Source organism: Salvelinus alpinus, chromosome 22 (genome assembly GCF_045679555.1).
Source record: "Salvelinus alpinus chromosome 22, SLU_Salpinus.1, whole genome shotgun sequence".
Taxonomy (NCBI): domain Eukaryota; kingdom Metazoa; phylum Chordata; class Actinopteri; order Salmoniformes; family Salmonidae; genus Salvelinus; species Salvelinus alpinus.
This window is the reverse complement of record NC_092107.1, coordinates 13,865,497-13,887,701: the sequence shown is the minus strand read 5'-3', so window position 1 is coordinate 13,887,701 and position 22,205 is coordinate 13,865,497. Positions and strand designations below refer to the sequence as shown.

The 22,205-nt window shown below is 44.0% G+C and overlaps 2 protein-coding genes across 17 annotated transcripts in view; one reads left to right on the top strand and one right to left on the bottom strand.

The window, feature by feature from the left end:
- Positions 1-19,040, top strand: part of LOC139549040 (rap1 GTPase-activating protein 2-like) — a 96,819-nt gene extending 77,779 nt beyond the window's left edge. For 7 of the 16 annotated variants that reach the window (XM_071359115.1, XM_071359113.1, XM_071359116.1 and 4 more), the window contains 16 exons: positions 81-159; positions 605-658; positions 3,886-3,969; positions 4,125-4,225; positions 5,084-5,213; positions 5,427-5,582; positions 5,985-6,056; positions 9,502-9,588; positions 9,764-9,904; positions 11,429-11,575; positions 11,916-12,028; positions 12,215-12,295; positions 12,510-12,624; positions 13,502-13,610; positions 13,980-14,050; positions 15,849-16,205. In XM_071359115.1, the coding sequence (XP_071215216.1) occupies positions 81-159; positions 605-658; positions 3,886-3,969; positions 4,125-4,225; positions 5,084-5,213; positions 5,427-5,582; positions 5,985-6,056; positions 9,502-9,588; positions 9,764-9,904; positions 11,429-11,575; positions 11,916-12,028; positions 12,215-12,295; positions 12,510-12,624; positions 13,502-13,610; positions 13,980-14,050; positions 15,849-15,875 (1,567 nt within the window). In that variant the 3' untranslated portion in view covers positions 15,876-16,205. Of the gene's footprint in view, positions 1-80; positions 160-604; positions 659-3,885; positions 3,970-4,124; positions 4,226-5,083; positions 5,214-5,426; positions 5,583-5,984; positions 6,057-9,501; positions 9,589-9,763; positions 9,905-11,428; positions 11,576-11,915; positions 12,029-12,214; positions 12,296-12,509; positions 12,625-13,501; positions 13,611-13,979; positions 14,051-15,848; positions 16,207-16,243 lie in introns of those variants that run through there. The other 9 variants (XM_071359110.1, XM_071359123.1, XM_071359107.1 and 6 more) reach the window with 4 other exon arrangements.
- A 54-nt stretch (positions 19,041-19,094) lies between these two features.
- Positions 19,095-21,734, bottom strand: LOC139549042 (uncharacterized). Its single transcript, XM_071359124.1, has 5 exons — positions 21,449-21,734; positions 20,761-21,099; positions 20,387-20,569; positions 20,140-20,168; positions 19,095-20,041 (listed from the first exon to the last, which is right to left on the bottom strand). The coding sequence occupies exons 1-5, from the start codon at positions 21,510-21,512 to the stop codon at positions 19,925-19,927; spliced, it is 732 nt and encodes a 243-aa protein (XP_071215225.1). The 5' UTR covers positions 21,513-21,734; the 3' UTR covers positions 19,095-19,924.
- Positions 21,735-22,205: the final 471 nt, after the last annotated feature.

Sequence of the window (22,205 nt, the reverse complement as noted above, 5' to 3'; positions counted from 1 at the left end):
GTATGTATGTGCGATGTGCACACAGTCTACCTTCTTTAAAATGCGGTTATTGACACTGGTTTTCCACAATCATCACCCAGGTCGAGGACAAAGACACACCATGACAGGATCTCTCTGGCAGGCCTCAACCAGCTTCCCAGTGTACCCCAGATAGCCAAGGTAAGGAGGACTGACCTAAGCACCACCAAGTACCACATGTTCACTCAATGCAACATGTGCTCCATGTAAAGTGGCGATCTGGATTTCAGATATCAACAATACTGCCAGCCCGCCACTGTTTTGGTAAACAGCTGAGGCTGGGGCTGAAGAAATGTAACCACTTTCAAATATATAGACTGACCATGAGATCAAAATGATAGTTTTAAACATGTGTTGAAACTATACAGTGTTTGTTTACAAACAATGAAGTAAAACAAGCTTTGGGCTTCTGATGCGGTAAGACAGTTGAAATAAGCTCATGATTCATTTATACATATATTATAGTTAATTTAACAGTCCAATAAGGGATGTACCAATAACAGATTGCCCCTTTAACCTAAAATGGATTTCTTTCTGCACTGTGGTTTCAAATGGATCCGTATCTGTCTGTCTGCCTGTGTTTCAGCTCCTCTGTGACGACGTGACTGGCCTGAAGTTCAACCCGGTCCTGTACCCCAGAGTGAGTCTGCTCCACAGTTTCCTTTCAGCCAGGCGCTTCCACCTCTACCACAGTAGCCATAGGACCAGGGACATTCATGAGGTCATGCTCTGGAAATACACATAATTTTCTAGCCATTCTATTTCTATGGGGTATGCAGCATTTTCAAAACGTTTTGCAATGGAACCCAAGTGTATCTTATTGGACAAGCCCAGGTAGTCTCTCCCTTTTTCAGTCCCTTTTCTTCCGTTTGCTGCCTAATGAACATGATCCAACTTCCACCTGGTCCACTATACAGCCTGACCACCCTGTTCTCTCTAACTGATGTGGTGTAGGCAGTGCTAAAGACCGATCTGATCCAGGACCTGTTCATCACATCAGAGGTCATTTGGATGATGGAGCTGCTTGTTGTGCCTCTGCTCCGGGTCCTGTAGAACTCATCTGTTATTATGACAGTCTGCTCAGACTGCCCATTCCACACTGGTCGCAGCTGACTGCCTTTCAAAATGGCCACAATCAACCCACTGTGGTCCTGGGTCGTATTCATTAGGGCATGCAACGGAAAACATTTTGCAGACTTATTGGACAAGTCCAAGTAGTCCCTTCCTTTTTTAGTCAGTTTCTTTCCGTTTGGTGCCTATTGAATACAACCCTGACCTCCCCAGACGTGATAGACATATACTACCTGACCAAAAGTATGTGTACATCTGCTTGTCGAACATCTCATTACAAAATCATGGGCATTATTATGGAGTTGGTTCCCCCCTTTGCTGCTTTCACAATGTCCTCTCTTCCGGGAAGGCTTTCCCCTAGATGTTGGAACAAAGAGCATTAATCAGGTCGGGCAATGATGTTGTACGATTAGGCCTGGCTCGCAGTCAGCGTTCCAATTCATCCCAAAGGCGTTCGATTAGGTTGAGATCAGTGCTCTGTGCAGGCCAGTCAAGTTCTTCCACACTGGTCTTGACAAACCATTGGACCTCGCTTTGTTCACAGGGGAACTGTCATGCTGAAACAGGAAAGGGCCTTCCCCAAACTGTTGCCACAAAGTTGGAAGCACAGAATTGTATAGAATGTCATTGTATGCTGTAGCGTTAATGTTTCCCTTCACTGGAACTAAGGGGCCTTGCTCGAACCCCCCCAAAAAATGTATGTCCTACGTGCTTCAGCACTCGGCGATCCCGTTCTGTGAGCTTGTGTGACCTACCACTTCGCGGCTGAGCCGTTATTGCTCCTAGACGTTTCTACTTCACAATAACAGCATTTACAGTTGACCGGGGCAGCTCTAGCAGGGCAGATATCTGACAAAATGACTTGTTGAAAAGGTGGCATCGTAAGACGGTGCCACTTTGAAAGTCACTGAGCTGTCCAGTAAGGCCATTCTATTGCCACTGTTTGTCTATGGAGATTGCATGGCTGTGTGCTCGATTTTATAGCCCTGTCAGCAATGGGTGTGGCTGAAATAGCCAAATCCACTAATTTGAGTGGGTGTCCACATACTTTTGTATATATAGTGTTAAATGTCTGTCCGAGTTATGGAGGGACTTTATCACATAACTGGATATTATACAGTTGTAGTCGGAAGTTTACATACACCTTAGCCAAATACATTTAAACTCAGTTTTTCACAATTCCTGACATTTAATCCTAGTAAAATTCCCTGTCTTAGGTCAGTTAGGATCACCACTTTATTTTAAGAATGTGAAATGTCAGAATAATAGTAGAGATAATGATAATTTCAGCTTTTATTTATTTCATCACATTCCCAGTGGGTCAGAAGTTTACATAAACTCAATTAGTATTTGGCAGCATTGTCTTGAAATTGTTTAACTTGGGTCAAACGTTTTGGGTAGCATTCCACAAGCTTCCCACAATAAGTTGAGTGAATTTTGGCTCATTCCTCCTGACAGAGCTGATGTAACTGAGTCAGGTTTGTAGGCCTCCTTGCTCACCCACACTTTTTCAGTTCTGCCCACAAATTTTCTATAGGATTGAGGTCAGGGCTTTGTGATGGCCACTCCAATACCTTTACTTTTTTGTTCTTAAGCCATTTTGCTACAACTTTGGAAGTATGCTTGGGGTCGTTGTCCATTAGGAAGACCCATTTGCAACCAAGCTTTAACTTCCTGATTGATGTCTTGAGATGTTGCTTCAATATATCCACATAATTCTTCTTCCTCATGACGCCATCTATTTTGTGAAGTGCACCAGTCCCTCCTGCAGCAAAGCACCCCCACAACATGATGCTGCCACCCCCGTGCTTCACAGTTGGGATGGTGTTCTTCGGCTTGCAAGCCTCCCCCTTTTTCCTCCAAACATAACGGTGGTCATTATGGCCAAACAGTTCTATTTTTGTTTCATCAGACCAGAGGACATTTCTCCAAAAAGTACAATCTTTGTCCCCATGTGCAGTTGCAAACTGTAGTCTGGCTTTTTTATGGCGCTTTTGGAGCAGTGGCTTCTTCTTTGCTGAGCGGCCTTTCACGTTATGTCGATATAGGACTCGTTTTACTGTGGATATAGATATTTCTGTACCTGTTTCCTCCAGCATCTTCACAAGGTCCTTTGCTGTTGTTCTGAGATTGATTTGCACTTTTCGCACCAAAGTACGTTCATCTCTACGAGACAGAACACGTCTCCTTCCTGAGCGGTATGACGGCTGCATGGTCCCATGGTGTCTATACTTGCGTACTATTGTTTGTACAGATGAACGTGGTACCTTCAGGCGTTTGGAAATTGCTCCCAAGGATGAACCAGACTTGTGGAGGTCTACAATTTTTTTCTGAGGTCTTTGCTGATTTCTTTTGATTTTCCCATGATGTCAAGCAAAGAGGCACTGAGTTTGAAGGTAGGCCTAGAAATACATCCACAGGTACACCTCCAATTGACTCAAATGATGTCAATTAGCCTATCAGAAGCTTCTAAAGCCATGACATAATTTTCTGGAATTTTCCAAGCTGTTTCAAGGCACAGTCAACTTAGTGTATGTAAACTTCTGACCCACTGGAATTGTGATACAGTGAATTATAAGTGAAATAATATGTCTGTAGACAATTGTTGTAAAATGACATGTGTCATGCACAAAGTAGATGTCCTAACCGACTTGCCAAAACTATAGTTTGTTAAACAAGAAATTTGTGGAGTGGTTGAAAAACAAGTTTTAATGACTCCAACCTAAGTGTATGTAAACTTCCGACTTCAACTGTATGTATATACACATCCTTATAATGTTGTTGTTTTGGTTTCAGGGCTCTCAGTTGATAGTAGGTTATGACGAACATGAAGTGAACAACACCTTTAAGTTTGGTGTCATCTACCAGAAGTTTGGTCAGGTGAGTGTGATATGCAGGTTTTTATTGCCAAATGGGGTTTCAGTTTATTCCTTATCAATCCCATGCTATTTATTTTTGCCCTGTAACCTGCATTAACATCTCTCCCTTTTAATCTTCTCCCCTCATCCCTCTCTCCTCTCATCGCTCCATCCCAGACGTCAGAGGAGGAGTTGTTTGGGAACAATGAGGAGACGCCAGCCTTCCGGGAGTTCCTCAGTGTTCTGGGAGACAACATAGAGCTGAACGACTTTAAGGGGTGAGAGACACTGATACAACTCTACTACGAGAGAGAGGGGGAGGGAGGGACACAGAGACAACTCTACTACTGCGAGGGAGGGGGAGACAGGCTATGTGCACACTGCCCACAAAATGAAGTGGAACTGAGCTGCACTTCCTAACCTTCTGCCAAATGTATGACCATTTTAGAGACACATATTTTCCTCAGATTACACAGATCCACAACGAATTCAAAAACAAACCCAATTTTGATAAACTCCCATATCTTCTGGGTGAAATACCACAGTGTGCCATCACAGCAACAAGATGTGTGACCTGTTGCCACAAGAAAAGGGCAACTAGCGAAGAACAAAGACCATTGTAAATACTACCCATATTTATGTGAATTCTTTTCTCCCTTTTGTACTTTAACTATTTTCGTTAACACACTGTATATATACATAATATGACATTTGAAATGTCTTTATACTTTTGGAACTTTTGTGAGTGTAATGTTTACTGTTAATTCTTATTGTTTATTTCACTTTTGTTTATTATCTACTTCACTTGCTTTGGCAATATTAATATATGTTCCCCATGCCAATAAAGCCCTTAAATTGAATCGAAATTGAATTGAGAGAGAGATGGGGAGAGCGAAAGCGAGAGAGACAGAGACAACTCTACTACTGCTCTGATACTGAGAGAGAGAGAGAGGTAGAGAAGGGGGGAAAGAGAGAAATGCAGGACTTTGACTATAAATACTGCTATTCTGCTACCATTCATCATGAGTAGGGCCAGGAGTTTTCCCTGTCACGTGATCAGGAAATGCTCCTTGCCCTACCCAATAATTTAATGTCATGGCAATGATAATCATATTGTGTTGTCACTGTGCTCCTAGGTTCCGTGGTGGTCTGGACGTATCTCACGGTCAGACAGGCTCTGAGTCCGTCTACACCGTCTTCAGAGAGAGAGAGATGATGTTCCACGTCTCCACTAAACTACCCTTCACTGAGGGAGACGTACAACAGGTACTGAACACGCTACACCACACACAGCATAGTAACAGTGGTTACAGTAGGTGTTTTGTGAGTGCGTGTGTGTGTGTGTCACTCATAAACACCCTCTGTTTCCTCATCCCTCACACCATTCCTGTACTTTTTGCCTCTAATAATTGTGACTAATTATACTGTAGAACATACAGTCTTAAAGTGTTTACAGAACGCTATGCTCTTGTTCCTCAGCTCCAGAGGAAGAGGCACATAGGAAATGACATCGTGGCGGCGGTCTTCCAGGAAGATGCCACGCCCTTTGTGCCTGACATGATCGCCTCCAACTTCCTCCATGCGTATGTGCTGGTGCAGGTGGAGAACCCTGGTACTGAACACACTACATACAAGGTCAGTGCTATAGCCTACTATGAACCTAACAGGCTCACTATGTGATATTTGTGAAGCCATTTTAAATGTTTTATTACGGAGTGGGCCTTTAAGGCATGGATATTATGTAACCGGTGTGAAATGGCTAGCTAGTTAGCGGTGCACGCTAGTAGCGTTTGAATCGGTGCCGTCTCTCACTCAGAGACCTTGAAGTAGTTGTTTGCCTTGCTCTGCAAGGACCGCGGCTTTTGTGGGGCGATAGGTAACGATGCTTCGAGGGTGACTGTTGTCGATGTGTGCAGAGGTTCCCTGGTTCAAGCCCAGATTGGGGCAAGGAGAGGAACGGAAGCAATACTGTTAGATTGACATAAGCCAGACTCTCCACACAGTAAATGGGTGACATGAATTGCTTTGTGTCGGCAGGTGTCTGTTACAGCGAGGGAGGATGTACCTCCGTTTGGCCCACCTCTCCCCAATCCAGCGGTCTTCAAGAAAGTAAGTAAGAGAGACAGAATTACAGAAAAAGATACAGAGAGAAAGAAGAGATGGAAGGAGAGGGATAAAGACACAGGGAGAGCGAGAGATGGAGGGAGAGTTCAAGTTTCCCAAGGTTATTTACAGTGAAAATTTGATGATAAACTTGCCTTTATACAATTTATTCATAAAGTATTCATACTGCTTGCTTTACGCCACATGTTGTTGTGTTACAGCCTGAATTAGAAATTGATACAATTATGTTTTTTCGCACCCATCTATCTACACACAATACCCCATGACAAAGTGAAAACTTGTTTAAACACATTTTGGCAAATGTATTGAAAATGAAATACAGAAATATCTAATTTACATAAGTATTCACACCCCTGAGTCAATACATGTTAGAATCACCTTTGGCAGCAATTACAGCTGAGTCTTTCTGGACAAGTCTCTAAGGGCTTTGCACACCTGGGTTGTACAATATTTGCATATTTGCCATTTTCATGTCATGCCATAGATATTCACGCCGATTTAAGTCACAACTGTAACTAGGCCACTCAGGAACATTCAATGTCGTCTTGGTAAGCAACTCCAGTGTATATTTTGCCTTGTGTTTTAGGTTAGTGTCCTGCTAAAAGGTGAATTTGTTTCCCAGTGTCTGTTGGAAAGCAGACTGAACCAGGTTTTCCTTTAGGATTTTGCCTGTTCTTCGCACTATTCCAATGTATTATTATTTTATCCTCCCTAGTCCTTGCCGATGACAATCATACCCATAACATGATGCAGCCACCACCATGCTTGAAAATATGAAGAGTGGTACTCGGTGATGTGTTGTATTGGATTTGCCCCAAACATGACATTTTGTATTCAGGACAAGAAGTGAATTGCTCTGCCACATTTGTTGCAGTATTACTTTATTGCCTTGTTGCAAACAGGATGCGTGTTTTGAATTTTTTTTTCTTCTGTACATGCTTCCTTCTTTTCACTCTTTCATTTAGGTTAGTATTGTAGAGTAACTACAATGTTGTTGATCCATCCTCAATTTTCTCCTAACACAGCCATTAAACTCTGTAACTGTTTTAAAGTCACCATTGGCCTCATGGTGAAATCCTTGAGTGGTTTCCATCCTCTCCGGCAACTGAGTTAGGAAGGACACTTGTATCTTTGTAGTGACTGGGTGTTCTGATACACCATTCAAAGTGTAATTAATAACTTCACCATCCTCAAAGGGATATTCAATGTCTGCTTTTTTTTTACCCATCTACCAATGTGCCCATCTTTGCGAGGAATTGGTAAACCTCCCTGGTCTTTGTGGTTGAATCTGTGTTTAAAATTCACTGCTCGACTGAAGGACCTTACAGATAATTGTATGTGTGGGGTACAGAGATGAGGTAGTCATTCAAAAATCATGTTAAACACTATTATTGTACACAGAGTGAGTCCTTGCAACTTATTATGTGACTTGTAAAAAATGTAAAAAGCAAGCATAAAAAGCTAAATGCCTTTTATGCTCGCTTTGAGGCAAGCAACACTGAAGCATGCATGAGAGCACCAGCTGTTCCGGACGCCTGTGTGATCATGCTCTCCGTAGCCGATATGAGCAAGACCTTTATACAGGTCAACATTCACAAGGTCGCGGGGCCAGATGGATTACCAGGACGTGTACTCAGAGCATGCGCAGATCTACATGTTTCAAGCAGAACACCAAGAAAGCGAAGATAACCTACCTAAATGACTACCGCCCCGTAGCACTGAAGTAGCCATGAAGTGCTTTGAAAGGCTGGTCATGGCTCACATCAACACCATCATCCCGGAAACTCTAGACCCACCTAATTAGCATATCGCCTCAACAGATCCACAGATGACGCAATCTCAATCGCACTCCACACTGCCCTTTCCCACCTGGACAAAAGGAACACCTATGTGAGAATGCTGTTCATTGACTTCAGCTCAGCATTCAACACCATAGTGCCCACAAAGCTCATCACTAAGCTAAGGACCCTGGGATAAAACACCTCCCTCTGCAACTGGATCCTGGACTTCCTGACTGGTCGCCCCCAGGTGGTAAGGGTAGGCAAGAACCCGTCTGCCACGCTGATCCTCAACATGGGGGCCCCACAGGGGTGCGTGCTTAGTCCTCTCCTGTACTCCCTGATGACACAACAGTGGTCGGCCTGATCACCGGCAACAATGAGACAGCCTAGAGGAAGGAGGTCAGAGACCTGGCCGTGTGGTGCCAGGACAATAACCTCTCCCTCAACGTGAGCAAGAGAAAGGAGCTGATCGAAGACTACAGGAAAAGGAGGGCCGAACACGTCCCCATTCACATCAACTGGGCTGTAGTGGAGCGGGTCGAGAGTTTCAAGTTCCTTGATGTCCACATCACCAACAAACTATCATGGTTCAAATATACCAAGACAGTCGTGAAGAGGGCATGAGAACACCTTTCCCCCCCCAGGAGACTGAAAAGATCCTCAAAAAGTTCTACAGCTGCACCATCGAGAGCATCCTGACTGGTTGCATCACCGTCTGGTATGGCAACTGCTCGCCATCCAGACGTAAGGCGCTACAGAGGGTAGTGCGTACCCCCAGTACATCACTGGGGCCAAGCTTCCTGCCATCCAGGACCTATATAGTAGGCAGTGTCAGAGGAAAACCCCAAAAATTGTCAAAGACTCCAATCACCCACATCATAGACTGTTCTCTCTGCTACCGCATGGCAAGCGGTACCGGAGCGCCATGTCTATGTCCAACAGGCTCCTTTACAGCTTCTACCCCCAAGCCATAAGACTGCTGAACAAGCCCCCCGGACTATCTACATTGCCCTCCCCCCTTTGTTTTTAAACTGCTGCTGCTCGCTGTTTATTATCTATGCATAGTCACTTTACCCCTACCTTCATGTACACCTACATGTACAAATGACCTCGACTGGCCTGTACCCCCTGTATATAGCCTCATTATTGTTATTTTATTGTGTTACTTTTTATAAAAAATTTACTTTAGTTTATTTAGTAAATATTTTCTTAACTCTATTTCCTGAACTGCATTGTTGGTTAATGGCGTGTAATGAAGCATTTCACGGTGCATTTGACAAATTAAATGTGATTTGATTTTTTAAGCACATTTTTACTCCTGACCTTATTTAGACTTTCCATAACAAAGAGATTGAATACTTATTAACTCAAGACATTTCAGCTTTTCATTTTGATTTTAAATATAAAAACATAATTTCACTATCGGGGATTTTGTGTATAGGCCAGTGACACAAAATCTAAATTGAATCCATTTTAAATTCAGGCTGTAAGACAACAAAATGTCGAAAAAGTAAAGGGGTGTGAATACTTTCTGAGCGCACTGTATCAGTCCTTTACGTCCCATCGACTCCAGACGACCAGATGATGATGAGTATGGTGCTGATGAAAGTCACCTCTCCCCCTCCCCTCCCCCTCTCGTCTCTCCCCAGGGTCCTGAGTTCCGCGACTTCCTCCTGACAAAGCTGATCAATGCAGAGAACGCCTGCTACAAGTCTGACAAGTTTGCCAAGCTAGAGGTGAGAGGGGCAGATGACTCGACACCCTGGATGTGCTGTTCAATCTCTTTCATCTATCGCAATCCCCTCTACTACTGCTTCTTAAATGATACATTGTGGTGTGTTTGCTTCTGTGCATCTGTGTGTGTCTCTATGGATCTGTCTGTGTGTGCATGTGTCTGTGCGTGCGTTGTAGGGGCGGACACGAGCTGCGCTGCTGGATAACCTTCACGATGAGCTCCACAGACAGACCCAAGTTACTCTGGGGCAAGGCCAGGCTGGGGAGGAGGACAAGCTGGAGAATGGGGGCCATGGGGGACTGCTGGAGTCCTTCAAGGTGACTCTTTTACACCATTATTTTTACCTCATCATCTGACGCCATGTCTGAACCTCTCTCTTTCTCTCTCTCTTTCTCTCCTGTCTTTCTCTCTGTCTTTCTCTGTGTCTCTCTCTCTCTTTATCTCTCTCGCTCTCTCTCTCTCTCTCTACTCTCTCTCTCTCTCTCTCTCTCTCTCTCTCTCTCTCTCTCTCTCTCTCTCTCTCTCTACCTCCTCTCTCTCTCTCTGTCTCTCTCTCTCTCTTTCTCTCTCTCGCTCTTTCTCTCTCTGTCTTTCCCTCCCTACAACCACGCTGCTGTTGATTGAGATTAAGGGGTATTAATCATCGTACCCCCTTACCCGTCTCTCTCCATCTCTCTCTCCCTCCCCTACCCTCCCTCTCTGACCATATGGTGTCTCACTGTCCTGTTCACAGGCAGCGTGGAGGTGTGTGTTGCATGCCACTCATTCAACCACTGGGGGTGCTGTGCTCATCGCTACAACAGCAGTCACTGTTTATTACCTGTCATCGCAGATACTGTGATACTAATTGAGAATAAGAACAAAGCATATCCCATATTGAAAGTTTCTCCAAACATTGAAACACTCAATAAACACTGTTCAGGTGGTTTTGCTTGTTGTGTTTTATGCCATTGAGACTAACGTTGAAACACACCGTCCCTGTCTACCTTAGTCTGACCTACTGGTGATGACACGTTATCATAAGGCAGGCAAAATGGGGCAGGCAAAAGGCAGGTCAAGGGCAGGCAGAGGTCAGTAATCCAGATAGGTGGGGCAAAAGTACAGGACGGCAGGCAGGCTCAGGGTCCGGACAGGCAGAAAGGTCAAAGCCGGGAAAAACTAGAAAACAGGAACTTAGACAAGACAGGAGCAAGGGGAAAACCGCTGGTGGGTTCTACGGACAAAACGAACTGGCAACAGACGAACAGAGAACACAGGTATAAATACACAGGGGATAATGGGGAAGATGGGCGACACCCGGAGGGGGGGGTGGAGATAAGCACAAAAACAGGTGAAACAGATCAGGGCGTGACATGTAGTTCCACGAGTAAAACACTACTGAAAACACTACCTAGATCAGAACTTAGTTCAACTACCACCAAACTACTGCAAAATGTAGTTAAATTATTAGTTGAACTACTGTATATGTACTGCAGTTCACTACTCCCAACCACCGGTAATACTACAGTCATATCTCTCACTATCCATGCACTGCACTCCTTATTCCTCTGTGTAGGAGAAGTGCACTGTGGAAAAAATGGGGTGAATTAATCTGGCAACTGGAGGGCTGCTGGGTTCACATCCTTAAGATGTTCCCTCTAGTTTTGGGCCCTTAAGCAAGGCACCTTTACCACACAACATGCTCTGCATCCAGGGGCGCTGTTCTTGTCTCAGCTGTGTGCAGAGACAATGACTGTACTCATTTCCCTTCTCTTCCTCTGTCCTCTTTTCTCTCTCACTCTGTCACCGCTCCCTTCTAACACGCTCCCTCCTCTGTCCCCGTCTCTGACCCCGTCCCTTAGCGTGCCATGCGCGTCCGGAGTCACTCCATGGAGACCATGGTGGGGTCCCACCGTCACCGAGGTCCAGGGGTGGGAGGGGGGGTGCCGGCCAGCTTGAGTGGAGGGGGGCTGCCGCAGAGCACCGAGTGCACAAAGAGTACCTTCACGGTGAGCGGGGGGGAGAGGGTGGAGGCGGAGGAGCGCCAGAGGTCATAAAATCATATTTACACACAAATGAAACTGGACATGCACATACTCTTGGTAAATTGCACGTTTTGCAAAAATGTCCTCTAATGAGTCATGATATCAACATGTACTTTTGCAAACAGCCACATCCATGTAATATCCCCATATTATCAGTGTGCTGATGTAATTTCAACTGTTTTCTATGAGAAGGGTATTGGTCGATCACAATGTAGCCAAAATCTGCCTTAATGACGCTCTATCAGCCTCCTAATGCTGTATATTGCCTGCTTGTTAATGCTATCAACTGGGTGTCTCTCTCCAGCCACCGGTACTGTCAGCCAAGTCTCCCCTAAAGAGTCCAGTGAAGCGTCGTTCAGGCCTCTTCCCCCGCCTCCACTCCAGCACAGAGAGCCCCTCGGACAGACACACGCGCAGGTCAGCATGCTTTCCTTAGCCTGGTCCCAGGTCTGTTTGTACCGTTTTGTTAATGACCACAGGAGTTGGCAAGACATCACAAACAGATCTGGGACCAGGCTGTGCATTCAGGTCATAATACTGAAGCTTTAGTTATATCAATGTCTATTTGTTCTGTCTGCTAACTTGGTCCGTATGTTGTTGCAGTGACCAAAAGACCCCAGACATCTGCCCGCTCGGACAGGAAGGGAGGTCAGAGACGTGGTCCAACCCCAGCTCGCCGGAGAGGTGAGATGAACCTCAAACAAAACACTGAACATGAACACAAGGTGTGCATGACGTGTGCATGTGCTCTGTAAACCTCTCCTCCCGTCCCCTCTCCTCTCCTTCCCTCTCGTCTCCTCTCCTCCCATCCTCTCCTCCCGTCCCCTTTCCTCCCCTCGTCTCTCCTCTCATCTCTTCTCCTCTCTTCTAATGCTGTTCCTCTACCTCCTGTCACCAGGCCGTTCCTCAAGCTGAAGGACTGCAGCAGACCCAACATCTCCCGCTCCTCCTCCAGCACCAGCAGCTTCAGCAGCACCACCGGGGAGGGAGAGGCCCTGGAGGAGCTTGACACTGTGAGGGCCTGCAGCCACTGGGGAGACAAGGGGCTGGGGAGGCCCTGGAGGCATTGTGCTGGTGGCGTATGTAGGATGGACAGAGGGTTAGGGAGTAGGGAGGCAGGGGGGACAGGGGCTTGGGTGGGCTTGGGTGGGCCATAGCATTTGGATCAGGACTGGCAGGGTGCTTCTGGCACATAATTGGGCAGATCATAGGCCTGTGGTGCTCAGAAGTTGTGGGACCCAAAATGATGAGCTGTGTAAGGACCATGTTTGTTTTATCATTAACTGCATGAAGGCATCAACAAATGACACAGTTGGAATGATTTGAGATGATTTGGCAGCACTGAGAGAATACATTGAGATGATGCAATGACAGCTGGTGATTAAGTCAATTATGGTTTCTGTCACTCTCTTTGGATCATATTGCGTTGGATGTCAATCACAAACACTTGGCAAAGGATGAGAATGATTGTATCCTACACACATTACACATTACACACACAGATCAGTGTTTACATACAAAGAAATACTGTTGTTCCATAGTTTACAGCTCAGTTTACAGTTTTGCTGTTGAACAGAGGGGCACAGAGAACTGGAATTTGTGTGCCCCTCTGGAGCAGTTTGGGGGTTAAGTTCCTTGCTCAAGAGCACAACGGCAGCACAGTGCTGAAAACAAACCATCTGTAAAAATTCCTGAACCGAAGCTGAAGTCTGTTGGCCTTGAGTTAGTAGCCCTAGTCTGTAGTGTGTGGTGTGTAGTCTGTAGTATGTGGTGACCGTAGAATGATACAAACGGATGACTACCCTCGGCCTGACAGCTCTTCCTCATCTTCCTCTTCCTCCTCCTCTTCTCCCTCTTCATCCTTCCCTCTTCCTCATCTTCCTCTCCCAGGGAACCCACCCGTCCATAGCCTCCTCGTCCGTGTTCAGCCCCTACCCTTCCCTCAGCGTGGAGAGCCAAGGCTCTGCCACCCCCCTCATCATGTGTCGCAGTCCCACAGGTAAACACCCAACACTGATACACTACACAACAGGTGTGACTGACTGGGATCCAAACCCGGGTCTCCTGCACACCACAAGACCATGTTAGCCCTTTGGGCTGAAGTCTACTCATTCTGCAAGTCATCAGGGTTACGCAACACTCGAGCATCTCTGCTATATAGGTCTCTATGCCCTCTGTATCCATCTCTTACACTGTAGATTCCAGTGGTGGGTTTGTTGACATTCTTTACTTGAACTATCAGGAAGCACACGTGTTACTTACTTTATTGTCCGCGAGTATGTTTTCTCATCCTCAGTGTGTGATTGACACTCAATCATAGAGTATGTATTCCTCTGTTAACGGAGGCTTTGTCTTATTCTCCCTCCAGATGTAAAGAGTAAGATGTCTCCCAGGTCAAACTTGAAGTTCCGCTTTGACAAGATGAGTCACGCCACAACTGTAAGTGATGTCTCACTGTACTGTATTGTACTGTACCATACTATACTGTACTATACTGAACTGTACTATACTGCACTGTACTGTACTGTACAGTCATGGCCAAAAGTTTTGAGAATGACACAAATATTAATTTCCACAAAGTTTGCTGCTTCAGTGTCTTTAGATATTTTTGTCAGATGTTACTATGGAATACTGAAGTATAATTAGAAGCATTTCATAAGTGTCAAAGGCTTTTATTGACAATTACATGAAGTTGATGCAAAGAGTCAATATTTGCAGTGTTGACCCTTCTTTTTCAAGACCTCTGCAATCCACCCTGGCATGCTGTCAATTAACTTCTGGGCCACATCCTGACTGATGGCAGCCCATTCTTGCATACTCAATGCTTGGAGTTTGTCAGAATTTGTGGGTTTTTGTTTGTCCACCCGCCTCTTGAGGATTGACTACAAGTTCTCAATGGGATTAAGGTCTGGGGAGTTTCCTGGCCATGGACCCAAAATATTGATGTTTTGTTCCCCGAGCCTTATGGCAAGGTGCTCCATCATGCTGGAAAAGGCATTGTTCGTCACCAAACTGTTCCTGGATGGTTGGGAGAAGTTGCTCTCAGAGGATGTGTTGGTACCATTCTTTATTCATGGGTGTGTTCTTAGGCAAAATTGTGAGTGAGACCACTCCCTTGGCTGAGAAGCAACCCCACACATGAATGGTCTCAGGATGCTTTACTGTTGGCATGACACAGGACTGATGGTAGCGCTCACCTTGTCTTCTCTGCACAAGCTTTTTTCCGGATTCCCCAAACAATCGGAAAGGGGATTCATCATAGAAAATTACTTTACTCCAGTCCTCAGCATTCCAATCCCTGTACCTTTTGCAGAATATCAGTCTGTCCCTGATGTTTTACCTGGAGAGAAGTGGCTTCTTTGCTGCCCTTCTTGACACCAGGCCATCCTCCTAAAGTCTTTGCCTCACTGTGCGTGCAGATGCACTCACACCTGCCTGCTGCCATTCCTGAGCAAGCTCTGTACTGGTGGTGCCCCGATCCCGCAGCTGAATCAACTTTAGGAGACGGTCCTGGTGCTTGCTGGACTTTCTTGGGCGCCCTAAAGCCTTCTTCACAACAATTGAGCCGGTCTCCTTGAAGTTCTTGATGATCCGATTTAGGTGCAATCTTACTGGCAGCAATATCCTTGCCTGTGAAGCCCTTTTTGTGCAAAGCAATGATGACGGCACGTGTTTCCTTGCAGGTAACCATGGTTGACAGAGAAAGAACAATGATTAAAGCATTTCGCTACACTCGCATTAACATCTGCTAACCATGTGTATGTGACAAATAAAATGTGATTTGATTTGATTCCAAGCACCAGCCTCCTTTTGAAGCTTCCAGTCTGTTATTCGAACTCAATCAGCATGACAGAGTGATCTCCAGCCTTATCCTCGGCAACACTCACACCTATGTTTTTGGGGGATTCAGTTCATTTGCATGGAAAAGAGGGACTTTGCAATTAATTGCAATTCATCTGATCACTCTTCATAACATTCTGGAGTATATGCAAATTGCCATCATACAAACTGAGGCAGCAGACTTTGTGAAAATTCATATTTGTGTCATATTCAAAACGTTTGGACACGACTACTATACTGTACTGTATTATACTATACTGCACTGTACTATATACTATACTTTACTATACACTGTACTGTACTCTATTCTACTCTACCCTAGTCTACTGTGCTGCATGTGTGATAAACACACTGCTCAGTGAATGCAGTCTTGAAGTGACCCACTGCTCTCCTCCAGACATTAGGATATGATAGGTGGATATAGCATCAGGTCCTGTATCACAGTCCCATCACTGCTCAGTCTGCTCTCAGCTGGGTCCTGTATCACAGTCCCATCACTGCTGAGTCTGCTCTGAGCTGGGTCCTGTATCACAGTCCCATCACTGCTGAGTCTGCTCTGAGCTGGGTCCTGTATCACAGTCCCTTCACTGCTGGGTCTGCTCTGCATCCCTCATCTCTTGTCTGTAGTACACTATCTAGCTAGAGATCCTGCTTTAACCTATCAGCTTGATCCCTCATTAGAATAGAGATGACGATGATGATGATGATGATGATGATGATGATGATGATGATGATGATGATGATGATGATGATGTTGTTGTAATGGGACATTTATGTTATTTTCTATTGCAGTCCGAATAGAAATCTGGATTTTCCAGAAAAGGGACAACACTGTTGGAGCAAAAAACATCCACAATATCACCAACGCATCACAATGGAATCACAAAATGTACTTAACTTCATGACTAAAGGGAATTAAGTGGATTAGCTAGTGCATAAGAGCACACATGCAGACAGATATGGGGTGGAAAGGAGGGAGAATCCTATGAGTCCTCTCAGTATCTCTCTCTCTCTCTCCCTCTCTCTCTCTCTCTCTCTCTCTCCCTCTCCCTCTCCCTCTCCCTCTCTCTCTCCCTCTCTCTCTCTCTCTCTCTCTCTCTCTCTCTCTCTCTCTCTCTCTCTCTCCCTCTCCCTCTCTCTCTCTCTCTCTCTCTCTCTCGATGTGTCTGGTACAGAAATAGCTCACAGTGAGCGGCTAGGCGCCATGTGTTGCTGAAATACTCATCTGTAACATTAACCTCATACAACAACTAGACAAGGCAAGGTTTAAAGGTCCAATGCAGGCATTTTTATCTCAATATAATATCATTTCGGGGTAACAATAAATTACCTTACTGAGATTGTTTTCAAATGGTCAAAAAGAAACAAAAATAGCTCGTTAGCAAAGGGCAATTTCTCAAGCAAGAATTTTGCTAGGACTGTCTGGGAGTGGGGAGGGGAAAACTGAACATTAGCTTTTATTGGCATAGAGGTTTGGAACTCTCTTTCATATTGGTCTATTAACCAATGTACTGCATGGTGATGTCACCATGGAAGGCCAAAGCTCCGTCCCACCAGAACAGGCAGAAATTTCAGGGCTTTTCAAACAGCTATTACACTTAAAGGGCATTATCATCCTTTTCACAATTTCACAGTATTATTCCAACCTCATAGTGTGGAAATATATATAGAACACAGGAAAACGCTAGTGTTTGATTGCACAGGGCCTTTAACCTCACAACATTCATCGTCATTGATTTATGAAACTGTGGTGATAGGTCACTTTTCCGCTGCACTCATCTCTCAGATTACAGCGATTGTTCATTATGGTCCTCTTCTGTTACGATCTCCATATATGGGTCCAGGATGGTGTAAGTTGTGGTACTGGCCTTCAGAAACGGAAGTTGTTAACCATGGGAAATGTCTCTCTCGTCTTTGCCCCAGTTTGTCTGTCTGTGGACAGTTAGTCTATTGCCTAACAAGGAGTTCTTCCTGCAGTAGTTTCGCTTCTTTTTGAGTCACCTGTTGTAATGCTGGTCGTCTTCCCCTCTGGCCTCACACACAGTACAGTCAATGCAGGTCAATAGAATGGATCAATCCACAATAGAGATAGATACAGTATTTAGATACTGCATAGACTCTAGGGTTGCTAGGGTTGGGGTCAGTTCCATTTCAATTAAACAACTTATTTTTTTAATCTCATAGGAATACATTGAGGACAATAAGGAATTGGAATTTTTGTTGACTTCCTGAATTGACACGGAATTGATAGATACGGTATTTATCTATATGGCCAAATCCTCATCAAACAGTATTGAAGTGATCAAGCTTGTCTTAAGCAGCAGAAGGAAGGGACTTGATCCTCATAAATCAAGTGCTCTATTTGTGGATATTTGCTCACATGAAAAGAAAAATGCCATTGCGCTCTGTCACAAGCTTAATTTAGCCAAAGTTGCGCCTTACAATCTATCTGAAACCCGTTCACCTTCCATGTGCTTCTCACTATGTGAGAGGTTGAGCAGAGAGTTTGGATAAGGTTTATTTGGTTTATGTTTAGCTGTGGGTGTCTGATGAATCCAGACCTGGGTTCAAATACTATTTGAAATCTTTCAAATACTTTGAGTGTGTGCTCTAGCCTGCCTGGTTTGCAGTTTTGGGACTATTGTATTGGTCCATTAAGCCATACAAGCTTAATCAAGCACAAATAACGTATTTGAAAAGGTTTAAAGTAGCATTTGAACCGAGGTCTGCTTCTCACGTGTCCTTATATAAACAGCCAGTTGTATTTCACCCAATGAATCAATGTTAATTGAAAACATGTATGCTTATAAAGGGTGCATAGCTGAGAAACACACTGACTGCTCCATGGAAATCATTTTCAGTAGTTCGTCATTTCACAACGTTTTTTTCTCTCACTAACATTTCTCCAAAAATAAATAATTGTCAAGATAATATTTTAAAGGGATCTTACATATTTTGGAACTGTGATTGAATGCCTTGTGATTTTGATGGTTCCTTTTTCAGTCTTAAGGAGAAGCACACAGCAAAAACATTTGATCTTACAAACCCCAAAACAATGTTAGTGCATTGTTGTTCCAAAATATATGATCGCTTTACCTTGTTGCAAGCTATATGATTATAAACAAATCATGTGTGAATGTGTTCACCCAGGAAGGCACCGAAATGGCAAGGTGTCCATTGATGTGACCAAAGCAGTCAACTATATTTGAGTTTGGGAGAATATCCATGCACTATAGCTGTATAGAGGTTCATTCTTATCCCTGGAGTGTTTGTGACTGGAGTTCTGTTATTGGTACACAAAAACTCAAAGTTGAACAGGGCAGAAAGTTATATAGGAACTAGTCTTTTAGTTCGTAGAGGGCATCCACAAGTGCCCCTCAGCCTACTCTCTGTTAATAAGGCCATAATTTATTGATTTTATCTTTTGCTATTGATGTTATGTAAAAATGTAATTGCAGATTAAATTAATGAAAGAGGTCAAATGAAAGGAAATGTTAATTTAAAAAGCCTAAACATGTATATGTATATTTCGTTTAGTAATGTGCCATTAAGAATTTATTGTAAAATAAAATGTTGTATTTTGTGTCAATTTGTGTTGTGTTGCTTAATTCAGTGACCTCACAGGAAGGAACAGAGGCATATCTGATTGTTTTTGTCTGTTTATTATAAAAGGGAGATAGCATGCTTTAGACATGGGTTCAAATACTATTTGAAATCATCTTAAATAATGTATATGTGCTTGATTGAGCTTGCCTGGCATAATGGACCAATAGAATAGTCCAAAAACTGCAAATCTCACCCCTCAGGCAGGCTAGAGTAAATATTTAAAATAGTGTCTGAACCCAGGTCTGCTTTACATGGAACATTGTTTTGAGGGGGCAACATTTAATACAATTTGCTCAACTTTTCTTAAAAGTGGCAATATTTTGGTATGGAACATCAGTTCTAGTTTGTTTATTCAAACACATGGCAGAGAAAGTAATTCCCACAAATAATAATTACGGTGTTAACAAATAAAAGACAGTTGCATAAAACATATTTTAGAATGATATTTACAGGTGATTTTCACATGGCATCACGATCAAGCTGAGTGCGGGGATGGAAGTTACTGCGTGACACATACAAAATCAGAAAGCATCTGAAATCATTCAGTCTGTTACATGCGGAGGTGAATATTGAAGTGAATTCAGGGGATAGCCTCGGCCAGGACTCGAACCTCGAGTGAACGTCGGTCCAGCGACTATCAACTCAACGCATTAGCCTTTACGACAAGAGATCCGAACCATTTGACGAGGTCACTACCTACTGGGCACAGATGTCAATTCAGCGTTTATTCCACGTTGGTTCAACGTACTTTCATGGAAATGACGTGGAAACAACGTTGATTCAACTAGTGTGTGCCCAGTGGGTAGGAGTTGGGTTGAGGTCTCTACAATATAAAAGTCTGACTGGCCATACATTGTCCATCCCACACTAAACAGTGAGTCGGGAGAAGCAGGGAGAGGAGTAGACTGTGAGCTGTGCAGCTTTTCGTTGAGGATTAGAAATCTGCTGTTCAAGGCTGTCCATTGAAAGAGCTGCATAGACCAACTGCAAAAAAAACAGACACTCAGGTTAGCCTGAGGAAGCATTCTAGAAAAAGGTTAAGGAAAAGGGCATTCAGAAGCCATTATTCAAATAATACTCACCTCTATATTTGGTTTAGGCTTGGGTGTGACTGCAAGGAAAATATCAGGGTCAGAACTAGAATTAATACATACCTAATTAGGCACTTCACAAATTAGCATTAGACTTGGCCTTTAAATAAGCTGTAGACACGATCAACTGTACAAATTCATCGCATGTTCATGTACAATGCTGTAGTAGAAATGTGCATGTCAAGACACTGCAGCAAGATGTTATGAAATTGTATCGATAAAGAAAGAGATGTCTTACGGGGCTTGTCCTTGCGTGCACTTTGGGAGCGTGGGGGCTTGGGCGGTGGTTTTGGTGGCGGCTGAGATGGGACCTTTGACCTTATATGGTAAGCCAGACCCAAAACCAGGGTGATTACCAAACAGGTACTTACATACGCCACCACCCTGGAATAGACCTTCCTCACGGATGTGGGTGGAATGGCTGCAGAGAAAAGGTACAGCACATCAATGAAGTCAGAGCACATACCAGTCTACCTGTCGTCTGGGAATGTCGAGTGGTCATTTTCTGTGATTGATTCTCATTTTGGGGGAAACTCTTACAGAGCAATACATACTGTACATTCATTGCATGCATAACAAGGAGTTAATGTAGACTAGAAGGACCATATGTACCTGCAGTGATGTTCACATATGTCATATGTCCAACACTGGTGGATCCCTCAACCCAGGTGATCTGGCATTGGTACAGTCCGTGATCTGATTGGTTGACGTTGAGGATGTCCATGAGCAGAAGGGTACTATTGGTTGTCAGTGTGACTTTGGAGAGATGATGCCTTGGAGTGGGACTAAAGAGAAGGAACTGTCCCTCTGTTGACAGCCCCCATCCCCCTGTCCAGCCATCATCTCCACAATGCTGAACAACACAGGATAGGGAAAGAGTGCCCCCCTTTGGTACGTCAACAGAACTTCTCTTTGCCAAGACAGAAGTCACACATTCCTCTGAATCATAACCTGACGGAACAAACGTTGACAAACGTGAGCATATAAATATGATATAAAAAATTCACTAGACAACAGAGGAGCAGCATCTACATCAATTCATATCCCAATGGCAATCTACATGTATAGTAATGAGAGAGTTCATTGAGAGTAGATATTTCTCATGATACCTCTTTTGTAGGGAAGCAGATGATACATACATTTATATAAGATTGTTTGATTAATTGTCATTCCTTTTTTGATCTTGAGTGACATCCTAGATAGCAGTTTCAGTTATTTGTTGATCATCCTACATATGGTTAAAAAACCAAGGTTATGACCACAACTGTCAGGAATCCCAAACAAGAGTAGTTGGACTTACCTGGGAGAATGCATAGACAGGTCAATGAGAGAAACAGACAGTTGTACATTTCTTTCTTCCCCATAGAATAGTGGGACGGGTTCCATAGAGCAGCCCCAACACAATGTCCTGGTGCCTCAGGAAGCTGGACCCAACATGATTAGCGCAATAACTACTGTGTTTTACTAGGCATATACAGAAACTATATCTTAGTTTCTCAATTGTTCTCTCACTTTCTAAATGACATTATTCCCCCTCATTGGGAGTGTACTCTCCACAATTGCGAAATGGTTTCCAGTAGCTGCCTCAGCCGAGTTGGAAATAAGGAAGTACACACACACACACACACACACACACACACACACACACACACACACACACACACACACACACACACACACACACACACACACACACACACACACACACACACACACACACACACACACACACACACACACACACACACACACACACACACACACACACACACACACACACACACACACACACACACACACTCTCTCTCTCTCTCTTTGTCTCTCTCTCTCTCTCACTCACTATCTCCAAAAGACAAATCACATCCTTCCTCAGGCTGAACCCCGAACTCTGTGGTCTGGGCACAATTATTAACTCATTAGATAGAAAATAATAGTTAGCATTACATTTACTGAAGAATACATTTCCATGGAAACCAAGAAAAAAGTGTGTTGAATGTGTATGTTTTTGATTGTGTCTGTACATTGAATCTCATTTAATCCTCTTTCAAATAAAGATT